Consider the following 15155-nt stretch of genomic DNA (forward strand, 5'->3'; position numbering starts at 1 on the left):
CACAAATCCAAATTTGCCCTTAATGACCCAGCAGCCAGCAGGGGGCAGCCTAAGGACATCACAGCAGACTGTGATTCTTATAAGGTGTCTGAAGATAAGGTTGGAAAAGTACTGGGTTATTCTCTAACAAAATATTAAAAGTAACTTTTAAGTAAGGCTGTGTCTAAAATAAATGTAAGGAGTTCATAAATGATAATTTGATTGTTGTTGTTCTGGGTTTGTAGCCTCATGGTTGAAAGCACTTATTGTAGGTCGCTTTGGATAAAAGTATCAGCTAAATGAAATGTAAGGTAATTAAAGTATCTATCAAAAAGAAAAAGTCTGACAGAGATGCATGGAGCAGTAACAACATTTGCAATGAGTCGGTTCAGTAATGATAGTGTATGTGGGCGGTCAAGTTGTATATCTTATGCTTCACAGTTTTTATTTACATTTCTTATTGAAAAACAAAAACAAACACACTGTTAAAAAATGAGTGGCATGGAATAGAAAAAATCACAGTTGGGAATGTGAGCATTCATGTTATCAGAGGCGTTTCCTGCTAAAACACAGTTTTTGGAAATATCCAGTACTTCACACAGAGCAACGCTAAGCAACAAGATAAATAACAAATCAGTGAGGTCCCTAAAAACTATTTGACAAAACTAGTGGTAGTTATCCTGCTAACCACTCTACTCACATACAGGTATATGATAATTTAAAATAGAATAAAACAATATGACTACATTTTACATTAAAGTACAACGTGTTATATGGCATTAGAGAGTAACTGATGTTATTGCAAAGTCAAGAGTACACCGAAGACTCTACTCTGACAATGTATATTTAATAGTGAGGGATGAGGAAAAAGCTGCAGATGAGACGAAACCACCGTTTTAAATGTCTATGGCAGTTTTGTCCTCTCTCATTTGTCCACTGCCCACCCGCCTCCGACCCTCAATCAGAAACGACAGCACGATAACCCAGCGTTGTCTGGGTGACCTCAGCCGAGCCGAGCTCTCGCAATGTCGGAAGTAGGTGGTCGTGCCCGTGGCGATGGCATCGAACTGCTCCGTCAGCAGCCAGGCCTCCCAGAAGAGCGTCAGTAAATTCATAACTATCATGACCACCACCCAGAACTCCTCCCCTAAGAGTGCGAGCCACAGCGACAGACTGTGGAAGCCTGGGGGCACCTTGTCGTACAGGTAACTGGTCGCGGAGGCAACAAAGAACAAGTGGGCCATCACCATGGAGAGGATGAAGAAGAGGAAGAGGCGGTGGTTGCCTTGGCCGATGCACCGGTTCAGGAAAAGGCAGTGGTGGTCATAGTCTTTGATGCACACCTCACACAGCTTGCAGTGTTTGGTGTGGTCGGGTAGAAACAGCTACGAGGAAAACAAACATGGACAGAAACAAAGTTGTTAGGACAAATCCAAATTGTTTGTAATATTTATTCATAGAGCTAGAAAATGTGCATCTTTAACTTGACTGTCGATCCATTTAGTGAATTGTATAATACTATAAACACCAATTTCATGATTACCCCACTTGAAACTATTTTTAAACTATAGACACAGATCGCCAATCTGTCAAACATCTCAATTACAGTTTGGTTTGGTTTACAGGGGATCAGTATTATCCAGTATTAACCCATTCATTTCACTAAAGGTAAATTAACTTGTCTTAATCACCAAAAATATTCGATTGGTTTTATCACATCCATTAACTAGCTGCTTCGTCATCTGAAATTTGAGCAGCCATTTATAAGTGAGTTAGCCAGAACATCATCATTATCATTTTTAGATCTAGACAGACATACAAATAACAAGATGGCTAGATTATCAGATACCATATTTAGATATGGGTGTTTTCAAAGATATCAGTGCTCTCTGGACTAGTTGGAGTGTCTTACCTCACAGTACGGACAGAACATGTGAGGGCTCTGGTTGCTCTCCACCAGGTCAGCTATACAGGAGAATCGAGGGTCTGCATCGGCCCTGTCCAGTGTCCCAGGGTCCTGGGTCAGAACCTTACAGAATAAGCAGAGGACCAGGGCAAAGTGCATAATGGACATCTGGAAAAGAGCACTGTTTGGCCACACACATTCAACATGTTAAGGATTAAGCCTTGTCATTTTTATAGACACAAATCATAGATTATGATGCATATAGGAAACAACACAACACACAACACAGGCCTGTGAGACTCGACCAAGATATCAACCAACACTGAGATCCTTAAGGTACACTGCAAACCACACAAAAAAGTAGAATTACATAAAAGTATGCGTAATAGGAAAAATGGATATTGGGCGTTATTCTTCCAAAGAAGCAGAGCAGAGTATGGGTTAAGCCAGCGAGGAGGGTTCCTAGGTAGACCGGGTTGGGTAACCTGGAATGAGGAGAGATGTTGTCTTAACAAAGCGTTCCCACAAACACCAAAGTACTTTGATTTATTCGTAATTACTCATTTCAGAATGTCTGTCAAACCTTTGGTAAGTGGTCATGCGGTGAAATTGTGTGAAGATGCTTCTGGCCAGCCAGGGGAAGAGCAAGCTGCAGATTAGACCCCCATAGCCTCCCAACATGTGTGCTATCAGCAGGATGACAGCTCCACTCAGAGATGGAAATAACAGAGTCCAGTAATATAAAACTGTGGAGAAAAGACACATGATACAAATGTACCAGCAGGTAAACTCACGATACACACACCCACTTTTAATGTGTGAGTGCCACTGTTGTCATCTCCATTGTTGTGATCATCCTCCTCCTTGTTTTTGTTGCAACAGAGTAATATTTACCAATAGACTCTGTGGGCTTGTGGTGTAGTGGCTCATTCATCTGCATACGCAGTAGTTTGGAGAGTTGCTGATGCCTGGAGAAAAAGAAACAGTGTAGCCTTGTATTAATCAGTAGCCGGATCCCAAGAGAAACAGGTAATCTGGAAATGCAAACATACTGTATACTTTCAAGGTACTGGGAGTTACAGTCACATGCAGCGTCCTGCGAGTCAATGTCGTTTCTTGTAACAGATATTTCTATGAAGAGCAGATTCACCTGAACGTTCTCCCCTGTTTGCACAGATCCAGTGGTGTCTGGCCGCAATGGTTCCTCAGATGGAGCATCCTGCAGCCTGTTCTCTGCAGCAGCATCCAGCACACCTCCACTCCCCCCCTCTCTGCTGCAACGTGAAGCGCCGTCGCCCCCTGCTGGTCAGCCGCATCCACAGAACATCTCTGGCACACAAAACACAGGGATGAAGTGCATGACTGCTGAAAGATCAGTCACATCTGCACCAGGCGCTGCTTTAAAAGAAAATATATCATTTTTGTCCCATTTCTAAGCTATAATTATCTCTGAGGCAGTTTTGGAGCCCCAATTACATTTGTTAACATGGGGTTGACTTGAGATGCTCAGTGCCTTCTATTTTACAATGTTATACGTTATGTGTTGGGAGTTACCATCCTTTCCCTGGTGTTCAGATAAGATTGGCCTTTGGAGAGAGGCTCCCCTCTTGAGAAGTTTATGAACAATGAGAAACTTTAACATGACTTATAGTAACCCAGACTTGTTATTTGCTCCGTTCTAATAAGGTATATCATTGAAATGCTCCTTGGTACGCTGAGCTTATTGGTTTTGCTGTTTGCATGTGAGCTGTACCGAGAATCTTCTCTGTTGACAGATATGAGTCATATTAAAACGGAGGATCATTAAGTTAATTATTTTATTCATCAAAGTGAAGAACATCACTCAAAAGCATTTGTCCTGGTTCAGGCTACAAATGTCAGAAAAAAATCTGCGTCTTTAGTTTGATCACTTTTATTTTATTTTTTTCACCAGCCAGTTGCTTATGCTTTTCAGCTTTTACTGTAGCTATTCTGTGTTGAGTGTTGTGTAGAAATTGTTAGATGGAATTTGGTGACAGTGGCTGCACACAGTTACACGATTGGTCAATTGGAGATTCTTAACATTAAGGACCAAATAAAAAAGTCACGAAAAGTCATATCCATTATGCATATTAACTCTAGTGTAGTTGCATGTTTTCATTTGATTCAAACTCAAGAACTGCACCATAATACCCCTTGTCTTACACTGTAATTCAGCCACAGTGTGTGAGTGCATTAGAGCGTGAAAACCACATCATACCTGGTCTCTGAGCAAATAGCGGACGACCTCCGTGTTGCCTGTGGATGCAGCCAGGTGCAGGGGCGTCACCTGGTACATGTCTGTGTCCGAGAACCGAAACATTCCCGTCTCCCACAAATAGTGCACTGAAATACTGGGAGAGATAACCGTTAGTGTGCATACTATATATGGATGTGTGACTGTGTGTGCACACAAAGACAAGAAACACATCAAGACTCACATGCTGCCCCCAGTGACTGCGTGATGCAGGGCCGTCTTTCCCTGTACATCTACGAGGCGTAAATCAGCCCCATACTGCAACATTTGGTGTATGATAAAGATGTTCCCTTGCCTGATAAGTGTGAAAAGCACAAGCTGTTACTAGACAGGATGAAAACATGAGTAAAGATCAAAACGACTGCCTCACCCCTTGAATCCAGGAACACAATAGACCTACTTCTTACCTGCAGGCAAAATGAAAGGCTGTCTGTCCAGCATCACATGTCATGTTGGGGTCAGCTCCGTTGCTGAGGAACAGGTCGACCAGGATGCGGTTCCCATGGAGGGCGGCGTAGTGGAGCGGGGTGAAACCGCCCCAGCCTGGGCAAAGATCACCACATTCACAGTCAGGTTCAGCGGTGCTGATCTGGGGCCACTGGGACCAACAACACCAGCCCGACGTAGATGCATAGTGAGTTTGCGTGTGGATGGTTAAAACCCTTTGGAGTTGGGGTTAGGGTTCCCTGCTCTGGCAACAGTGTGACTTATTTGTGCGATGTTGTCACAGGATCTGTCCTCCTGGATCTGTGTGACCATCTCATGGAGGAGCTGCCGCAGGGTCAGGTTTCCTCTTAGCTATCGGACAAGATAACCTCAGGAGACACTGAAGCATGGTGAAATGCTCCCTGTGAAATAACGTAATATCGCACTTGACTCTAGTGCTATAATATGTGCACAATTAATTGGTTATAGTGTGCGGGTTTTAAAATATGAGTATTACAAACCTATGACATAGGTTATGTGGGTTTATTTTCTTAATGAACTGCATTTATCAGTGCTTTTCTGGTTTTAAAATCAATACCAGTGACAGTTGCAGGCGATGCATTTTTTGACAGCAGCACAGGGGGTGGGGGGGAAGTGCTGGCCTGCAGTTTCACACATTCATGCTATAGATACGAGAGCAGCATGCACAAGACGAACACCCGACTTCCTAATCCCGATTTATTCTGCTTTACCTCTATGCCTGAGGACTGAGCGATCATTTTGAACGAAGAGCACGCACTGATCCACATCCCCTTTCTGGATGCAGTCGAACACGTCTGCATCGCTGAAGGGGCTGACGGGCATCGGGTCCATCGTGACGCTTCGGACGAAAGGCGACCGGCTGCGGAATCCTCTGAGCTGCAGACTGAAGCGGACTGAAAGGGGGAACACCACTCAGCTCCTCGCAAGGAACAACAACGACGACGGCATCATCTTAATATAAAGTGAGCAGCGAAGTAACGGGATCCTGCATTGTGATAAACTGATTGAGGCTGACCACGCCCTGGGAAGCCCATTGGCCAGAGGGGGACGCGTGACCCGTGACGTCGGCGCGTAAAGAAACGTCCCTTACAAACATCCCTTAAAAAACCTGAAAAACGTCAATTAGCGGTGTCACACTGAAAAGAGACGTACCAACCAAACAAACAATTATTATTTCACTGTTTATCAAAGAGATACGAGCGGTGTAAACTCATGAATGTCTAGAATGAGTGACTTGTTCGCATCTGAAGGAAAGTGCGTCACGTTTTGTGATTGTACTCGTCCGGACCCTCGCCCGCAGGTTTGACGCAGAGGTGATGAGTAAGCGTGTTAGCCACACATGCTAACACATGCTAGCACCTGCTGTAAGTGTGAGTGTAAACAAAGTCAAAGCACACAGGTGAGGAGGAACGTCCCCCGACCGGAGGCAACAACTGGGAACAGTAGCATGGCTTGAGAATGGAGGGATAGCCATGGTGGTCGTGAGAGAGCAGGTGAAACGAGCAGGTTGAGGTATCTCTATTCATTTGTGACAGACACAATATATATATATATCTTTGTAATCAAAGTCTGTGTAATCTTTTGACTTTATTTCTTCTGGCTTCATATTAGGACTGGGCAATACAATTATATCAATAAATACCCCATCAAGGTTCAATATAAACATATCAAGATATTTCTTATGCATTGTACAAGCATAGTGAGGAGGTATAATATACATATAATTGTAATGTCTTACCTCAGATTTGTACAAATGTCTTGCTGTTTATCATTATCTACCCATAAAGAGGAGTTTCGAACCTTCACTCACGAGCAAAAATCAGTCTGTTTAACTTAAATCTTCAGGAATAACAAATTGATAATCATTGCGATTATTATAAAATATCCTCTGAAATTAACTTTATCTGACATTTTGCTCCATATTGCCCATCCCTCCTTCACATTGAACAATGATTGTATCATTCAGTTTCCAAATGAGCCTGAGAAACAGAAAAAAACACAGATTACAAACAACGACTAATATTAACAATGGCTGCATCATTGATGGTTAAACCTGCTGTTTTAATGCGATAACACTCCCAGTAGATAAAAAAGCCTATCTTTTCTATAAGCAGTATTTTTTGCCCTTAGTAGCTCAATAGCCATCACAGGTTGGACCAAAAAGTTGCCATTCAGGGGAAATCTTGACTTTATTAGTAAAACTTAAATATATATTAATCTTGTGAAAAGGACTGGATAGATTACAATGCAGTGCATAAGGTAAAATATTGCAGTCATAAATATAATTGCTTTATTTTTCAATATATAACCCATCTGTAAATCATGTTAATTACAGTCTAGCGTGCAAATATAAAAAGAGCCATTATACATAATAAAAGTATTATCAGAAATGTGATTTGTTTGGTTACAGGAAACAGTCAAATGTTACAAAGACGAACCGTTATTATTACCACAGGCATAAAAGTAAGTGTTTGCCTAGTAATACAGCTTTAAGATACTGCCATCACATGTTGGCAGATGCTCTGTTTTTGACTCAACAGGTCACGGTTATCAAATTATGTCTCCTTCACAGTGGTTCCAGTTTGGATAAGGATCAGTTCAGGTTTTGGTTTAAGAGGAAACACATTCTCGATCCCAGGAAACTTCACACTAAACATCTATTCCTGTGCAATCCATCCCCACAAGATGGTGCTATTTAGCTAAGTAATGTTGGCACTGCTGTGATTTTCTGTCACCATTCTGAACAGTGGATTCCTATTCTCCATGCAGCTGCTGCACTCATTCAAACGACAGCAACACATTCCTTATGATCGAAGGCCCAGCACGTGAAACTGATGTGAGGAAAGAAAAACAAGCTATGAATCAGACCCTACTTATACAATAAATCCAAATGATTTACATGAACTTATATTATTTAATTAACTTTTTATTAATTATTTTATTCTGGTTTCTTTTAATCATTGGATCCAGTCCCAGAGATTTATATCATTATGATTTATTCTTTGAGCGGCAGTGGGAGGGCCCCATCCAACCAGATTAACAACAGCTTTTCACTTCTGCTTCTCTAAGGAAGTGAGGAAGCACATGACCCGAGCCAGCTGATGTGAGTTGCTCTGCTTGTTCAAAGTTCAGTCTGCTGGTAGCAGATTAGTAAGAGGCGGTTTAGTTTTTACAGAAGTGTCCGCATTGTTGACGCTGGTCATGTCTTAGCAGGTCTCTGCTTGTCTCTTTCCTCCTGATATGGTGGAGACAGTTGAAACCTACAACACGGATGACAACTTGACGAAACTGAGAGAGGAAACTCCCAGATGGCTCTAACACAAGTCCAGGTAGGAATATGAAGACTTAGCTGTGAGCTACATGAGCTATATACTTTTGGAAATTTAGTGTTTAAGTGCTACTGTACTGGTGATAATATATACTTTCATTTTGACAAAATTAGCTGTATATCACTATATGACATAATAGAGACATGTGCTGCTTTACAACTAATGAATAGCTTGTGATGCTTACATGCCTTCTTGCTGCTAGTCTCTCACTCACCCTCATTTCACACAGGACAGACTGACTCTGCCTCCTGTTACTTTACTACAATAACTAATTATACTGTAATGAGGAAACAAGCTTTAGTCTGACAGTTACAGAGAAATGACAAATACTTGCATTAGCAGCCTTCTGTATGAATTACTTCAAACCACAGAGGAATTATGTCACCGTGTTCAATGCTTTGTCTATAAATGTTAGGATTAATACTGAGCGGATCTGGACATTAAAGGGTTTTATCAGTTTCACATCTGTTTGATTTAGTAAAAGCAAAATATATCCTATTTTGCCGTCTTTTACAAATTTGCTCTTCAAAATACGTTTTTATTGTTTGGATTTCCTCTTCTTGGAAGTGAGATGTTGATTTTAAGTATAAGGACTGTTTCCCAGTTAGTGTTGGTGTCTTAATAGGGCGACAATTTATGGCAACAGTTTTTTGTGTGGCGTATGCATGTTCTCCCCTGTGTCAGCGCTGGTATGTTTTTTTTCTGACGTGTATGTGTATTGGGACACTCTAAATTCTCCGTAGATGTGAATGGTTGATTGTCTCTATATGTTGGCCTATGCCATACACTGGCGACCTGTCCATGGCGACATGTCAGCGAGGAACTGGAAATCTCTGAGAATAATTGGTATAGATAATGGATGGATGAACTTAATACTGCACTGGACAATAAGAAATGGTATAACTACATGTGGTAAATTTATTCCATGCAGTGGAGGATTTGAAGCTTGAAAATACATTTGGGGTTTTAACTTTTAAAAATGAAACTCACTGGCTTCATGTCCTTCCAAGTACTGAAAATTGGCCTTCAATTACACTGACGGACCTCACAGAGGCTAATGAGAGCTGCACATGACTTCCAGTGACCTGTTTTGGTGTGCTCAGTGGGTAAAGGAGGAATGCAGAGGGTTCGGTTTGAGACTAATGTATCTGAGGAAGTGAGACAGAAACATGATTAAAAGATAGAGGTTGTATTATATAAACTCAGGATTTCAAAAACAATTACATTTTCAGCTCTCTTTTTTCTACTCCAGGACCAGACTGCCAAAGGGGAGAGAATCAACAAGGAAACCGGCGAGCTGAGTGCTTCAGGGGAGTTATCTGTCTCTGTGGAGTTGAAGGAGCAGAAAAAAGATGGCTCCTGTAGGAACCTTCAACTCCCACAAGAGCTCAGAGAACAAATACAGGAACTTGCAGTTTACACATACTCCAACCCAGACCACAGAACTGACCATGTTCCTTTAGAGCAAAGAGAGGAGCTGCTACTCAGAGTCCTTCCTCTCTACATAAAGGTACGGACCACTGGAACAAGGTCTTAACTCATTGTACATCCACACAAAGGCAGCTATTTAGTTTCTATTCTGAATGAGTTTTCTATTTCAAACGTCTTGAAACAAATAAATGGAGACTATAAACTAGCAAAACATTTATGGATTATCTCAATTTGAAGTGAAACCACAGTTCTAATTAAGACTCAACCATGAAACCGTTAAATGGATGCCTCAAGGGCACTGTGATTTTGGAAAATCTATTTGAATGAACAATTAAATTAGCCATGAGTTGCAGTCAGATGTTTGGTTCTCAGCTGATCCCATCACTGCTGTGTCCCCTGAATTAATTGGGAATGCGGTTTTTTCAGTAAATCTATACAGTTTATGGACCATCACATGAAATACCAAGGGGCTCCAGCTCCATAGCCCCAGGCCTCACTTTTATTCTCAGTGCCTGAACTGCCTCACAGCTATGAAGATACCTCCCCTTGCACACATACTGTGTAAATTCCATCACTGATCTGTGAGTATGTGTGTAACACCATTGATCAGGCTTACAGCTGCAGACGTAATCACTCTTGGTTTGTGTGCTGTTCTGTGTGTGTCTATACGGATAAGCCTCATGACCAGAGATTTGACCAGTACATAGGGCCTCACTTAAGAATAGCAAACTCGGTGAAATGCGATATCCTCTTATAGAACTGAATAGAGCATATAGTATTCACTGCTTTCTATTATTTATAGTGGAGTGCATTAGCAACGGCACTTGAGTTCAAAACCATAATATGGTTACATTGGTACACTGAATATCATAATGCACAGATGAAGTACCTGGAGGGTAAACTACTGAAACATCAGGTACAGAAGAGATATCCTAATACATGGAAGGGCAACAATTACGTTTTATGTAATGTAAAAATGATTTTCAACATAGTTATCAACATCTGTGTTTATATAAACCTTTCAGAAAATACTTTTTTTTCTTTCGCTTGATGGACTCTCGCCCCTCTGATCCCAGGTCTATGAGGATGGTGGCAGACTTGAAGGACTGGACGTCAAGGGACTTGCGGCTCTCACTACTGACACGGTCATCCTCAACATCCACAGCAGACTCAGAGATAGGCCTGCAGGTACCAACTGCTCACGAAAGCAAATTCAGCACGGTTATTTCCATATATGCAGAGGGACTTTCTATTCCCCCTCTGTGTGCTGTGGTGCTTTTCCACTGTATTTTCTTCATGTCATTCATGTCTTTTGCGGGAAAACGGAGAGCACACAGAATCCTTACACAGAAAATGGAAACACCTGGTTAATTTCTTGTAGCTTTCCTGTCTCATTATGTAGCTTGTTTTTAGTGCAGTTGTCTTTCTATATAGTTAATAGGGTAGTTCATCTGGAGCTTTCAAGCAGAAACTTGCTTTGTTTTTAGGGAGAACTATTACAGGTATTGGTCCAAGTTCTATAAAGTGTTATCTAGTTGCTATTTTATACTCCTTATCTTGACTTGCGACTGCTGATCTTTTTTAAGGCACACACTACGCTAATATTTCAAATAATTTACTGTACAGGAACTGTCTTGTAGCCTTTACCAGCCAAAATAGCAACGAAATGCAAATGTTCATATCTGGAAAAAGAATTGAAACATGAATAAGAACACTAAGCCACCCTCATTATTTCAGATACATATTATGCTTTCTGTTTGAATACTAGTTTACTTGACTTAAATATGTCTTTAGATATTAATGGTTTCTGTGACAGTAGACGATAAAGAGAAGCAGCCATAGTATGTCGCGGTCTTGCTGTCTTATTGTTTTTGTTTATGACCCTCAGTCTTCTGGAGTCATGGCTCAGTGAATAATGAGTGTTTTGTGCTTTCAGAGGGGGCTCGTGAAGAGGTGGTGCAGTTCTTCAAGAGGCCGGACGAGGACATAAAGTGTGAAATAGGAGAAAGTCTGGGCTGGCTCCTTTTAAAGTCCCTTCTGCTGCTGACAGCTGATGGCTCAGTGAGTTATAAGTAACAAGTCAGGTTTCAATGTTAGGTCTCTACATTTTCAGTGGATAACTGTTGAACCTTTGAATCAGAAGTCTCCAAACTCGGACAACATGGCTTATTATTTGTATTATAGGCTAAGTATCCTTTCAAGATAAAGACTTGATCTCCTGAATTTATTTCACTTACAATTATAATGCTTCAATGTAAACTGTGTGTGTCTGTGTGTGTGTGTTTTTTTTTAGGATATATTGTCCTGTATAAATCCAGGGCTCCCTGTTGCTTTGGTGAAATGTCTGTACCTGCTGGTGTGCCTTCCAGCTAAAAAGGAGAACACAGACATAGAAGAGAAATTTCAGGAGCCACTAACACAGGTTATTTGAGGCAAAATCCTCATTTTACATTTTCATTGTACTCTTTTCATCAACATCACGCATGTTCTCCTTATCTATTCTCTCCCTACTGCCTCAATTCTTCTACATTGGATTTTGGTTTCACTATCCACTTCTTCCCCCTGCTCTTTTCCAGGTTCTCCTCCAGCTCTGTAGACAGCCAGTCAATGTGGAGGCACTGGTGGAAACTCAAGAACTGCACTGTCTTATCATTGGCCTCACATCACTATGGGATCAGACCAGCGCCCCCTGGAGGCACCAAGCCTCCCGCCTCCTTAAGGCAGTCTCTGCTGTCGCAACAAGCAACACTGTCCCAAGCTTGCAAGGTAAAGTGAGTGAAACCTATAAGGTATCATTTCTGCTTCTTGTAATACTGTTGTTCTCAAATGGGGGTGCAGTCCAGAAACTAAGTTGATTGATTAATTTAGAGAGAACAAACAAACAGAGGTTTTCTATATTTAACTTGAATCATTTAGTTGTTTCCCTTATCTTTGTTAATAATTGAGCTTCTGAAGGCCGGCATGGCAGAAAAAGTCAGAGAACCCGGGCTATAATAGACTCTGTGACACTAATGGAACTGAACACATACAAAACATTTTTCATAGAAGGTGGATAATTACATTTACAGTTATTTTTGTCAGGGAGCTATTTTTATTTCAGTGGTTGATTATACAGAGACGCATGATCACACACCCCAGCAATAGATGCACTGCAAGTATGTTTCACATGATGCATCCGTGAGTACAGATGATTCACTCAAATGATTCACTCAGATGTTCTGTTACTTTGATTTATTTTGGACATAAAAAATGTATCAGCATTTTCCAGCGTGATATTTTATTTTCATGACTGTAGCTCTTTCCTACATTAGTCATATTGAATGAATATACATACTCTCATTTTTCCCTATCAGGTTTTTCAAAAGACAGGCATTACTTATTTGCGGTGATCCATTGCTCGAATTGGAAACTTTGAATGTGTTGACTCTGTTCTGATGTGCTGTACATCTCAAAGCAATACAATTTTCACTTACCAAGAACTCTGCCTTCTCCAAATTAGGCAAGAACTGTGTGCGTATCTGCATCCAGAACCTGTTGCACATCAGTGCTGATGTCTCTGGACCGCTGCTCGCTGAAGTGGCTGTGGCGGTGTTCAGCTTCATTAAAGACACTTATGTCATCAACTCTGCCCTCTTCAATGAGTTTGACTCTAACAGTGGCTACCAGGCCCTTGAGAACATTCTCACACGGTAAGACAAACAGGCATGAACAGAAACATAATGAAAACACAATGTGAGTTTAGGATTAGATGTAAAAGGGATAAACTTGTTTAAAGATGTGAAAAGACTCTACATGGTCTTTTTAAAGGTTAATGAAAATACACCCGCTGAGAAATTAATTGTTTTTACTCGTAGTCAGTAAAAGACATCACTTACCTTATTGTGTTTTTTCATGACACCATCATAAGATGTGAGGAAGGTGTGCCCGAGGATCATTTCCAGCCTGTGAAGGAGTTGCTGGCTCTCATTGCATCTTTCAGCCTGCTCGGAAAAACTGAGCTCAAAGTGGTTCTTTGTGTCACCAACCCCCAGCCTCCGGGCTTCAAGTTTGATCCACCACTTACCAAAGGTAGGTCAAGTTTTAAACAGAACAAGTTCTGCATTGTTATTCTCTGGCTATTACCCCCTAATTATCTCTAACGGTTTATTGTACCATGAGGATAAACTCTCAACCATCCCCTCCAAATGCACACTCCAAACCATCTAATTATTATCTTTGCATGGCTCAGCAAAGATGGGGGCATAGGGAGGGGGATGTGCCCCCCAAATGACCACACAGTTCATCCCTCCTTTGCACTTTAGCCCTCATATAAACCACTGAAAAGTGCACCACCCCCTTTTCCCTCTCCTTGATTTCCCACACACCCGACTCCTCACTCCCGCATCGCTACCCCACTGCAGTGCACAACACCCCTCACGTTAACAGGAAGCTGAGGTGATTATGTCTGGGATGATGAAGTGGAGGCTTCCCCTCTAACTCTGTTAGGATGCCCCACATCCATTCACCACTGGCCTACATCAACCAGCCATCTATCATAGGTGCACACACACCTCCATCCAACACTCATAAATAGAGTGTCCATAATAAACACATGCATACCAATCCAAACAAACATACAGACACACATTCATACTCAGGATGCATCTATCACACTGAGGAGTAGATGTTATTCCAGACGAGGGTCCAGGGATTGTTTTGAACTGATCTTATTTGAAAGTGATGCAATTTTGATTAGGTTGAAAATGAATCCTTTTCCTAACCAAGTATATATTCATATTTACTACAAACACAAGTGAGTTTTGGTTTTCAAATCTAAGACCTTCACTTAATGTTTTGACAATACAGCAAACAAACTCTATCAAGGCAGATTACGCTACTTCTTCTGTCCTTTCATGCATGTTATGTTGTTTGTTCAATCTATCTATGTATGTGGAACTCAATTGGCTTATGGGATTCAGCATGTGCTGTGTGTTAAAGGTTGTTTGTAATTTATTAGGTTTCCCCTTTCCTTGAAATTGACCGACTGACCTTGCCAGAGCAAATTCAGATAAAATCATCTTTACATTGAAAACATCTTATGGGTTAATTGACCTCAAGCTGGTATTGTTTTGCTTAATGTGGCGGACCAGAACAAGAATACATCCTCCAGTTTTAAATAACAGAAGCCTCTGTCTCTAGGTTTAACAGTAAAGAACCTGCAGGCCTTCCACCTGCTGCAGGCCTCCTTGCTGCGCTCCCATGATTCTCTGCTGTGCTGCCAGCTCCTTCGAACCCTGCAGACAATTTGGGAGAGGGATACGGCCAATTTCTTCCTCTTGGAGTGGACCGTCCAGTCAATGGCTCAGTTGGCTGCCTGTGTGTGGCGTAAACCAGCACCTGCCCAAAAACTTTACTTTTCACTGCTGGAGATGGTATGATTTCTACTGTTGACAGTAAAGCTCCAGCGTTTGTTGTTTCTTTGATACATCATGGGAATGAGGTCTGATTAAATGCTTGGTTCCCTTCTTTTTTCCTTTTCGACAGGTGGTATTTAAGTTGAACTACATCCCCCATGAGACCTTGCGTGCACTGCTGGGTGTGCTGAAGCAGATTTGGGCTGGGATTCTGGCTGGAGGGGCGGAGGGAACAGAGTTTGGAGTGGTTGCTCTTAAATGTTTTCATAGGTGAGCCATGCTTTGAGGATACTCTTGCTTCTACTCCAAAAACAAAACTTTCTCCCTATGGTGCTGAAACGAATTTACAAAAAGCACATGTGGTATTTACTTGA

At 41.5% G+C, this 15155-nt stretch overlaps 2 protein-coding genes across 4 annotated transcripts in view; one reads left to right on the top strand and one right to left on the bottom strand.

The window, feature by feature from the left end:
• Positions 1–371: 371 nt before the first annotated feature.
• si:ch211-223a10.1 (uncharacterized) lies at positions 372–5540 on the bottom strand (the record flags this gene model as incomplete). Its single annotated transcript, XM_062400423.1, has 10 exons — positions 372–1364; positions 1892–2082; positions 2288–2370; positions 2469–2631; positions 2780–2853; positions 3036–3214; positions 4125–4257; positions 4345–4455; positions 4568–4703; positions 5339–5540. Coding segments are annotated over 10 exons (1761 nt in total), but the record flags the coding sequence as incomplete, so codon positions are not given.
• Positions 5541–7752: 2212 nt separating this feature from the next.
• The window catches only part of wdfy4 (WDFY family member 4), a 35650-nt gene continuing 28247 nt past the window's right edge, over positions 7753–15155 (top strand). For 2 of the 3 annotated variants that reach the window (XM_062400439.1, XM_062400441.1), the window contains exons 1-10: positions 7760–7957; positions 9210–9467; positions 10465–10576; positions 11325–11449; positions 11682–11810; positions 11965–12154; positions 12888–13077; positions 13296–13456; positions 14567–14799; positions 14912–15051. In XM_062400439.1, coding sequence (XP_062256423.1) covers positions 7937–7957; positions 9210–9467; positions 10465–10576; positions 11325–11449; positions 11682–11810; positions 11965–12154; positions 12888–13077; positions 13296–13456; positions 14567–14799; positions 14912–15051 — 1559 coding nt within the window. In that variant the 5' untranslated portion in view covers positions 7760–7936. Of the gene's footprint in view, positions 7958–9209; positions 9468–10464; positions 10577–11324; positions 11450–11681; positions 11811–11964; positions 12155–12887; positions 13078–13295; positions 13457–14566; positions 14800–14911; positions 15052–15155 lie in introns of all 3 variants that reach the window. The other variant, XM_062400442.1, reaches the window with a different exon arrangement.

This window comes from Platichthys flesus, chromosome 12 (genome assembly GCF_949316205.1).
Source record: "Platichthys flesus chromosome 12, fPlaFle2.1, whole genome shotgun sequence".
NCBI classification, from domain to species: Eukaryota; Metazoa; Chordata; class Actinopteri; order Pleuronectiformes; family Pleuronectidae; genus Platichthys; species Platichthys flesus.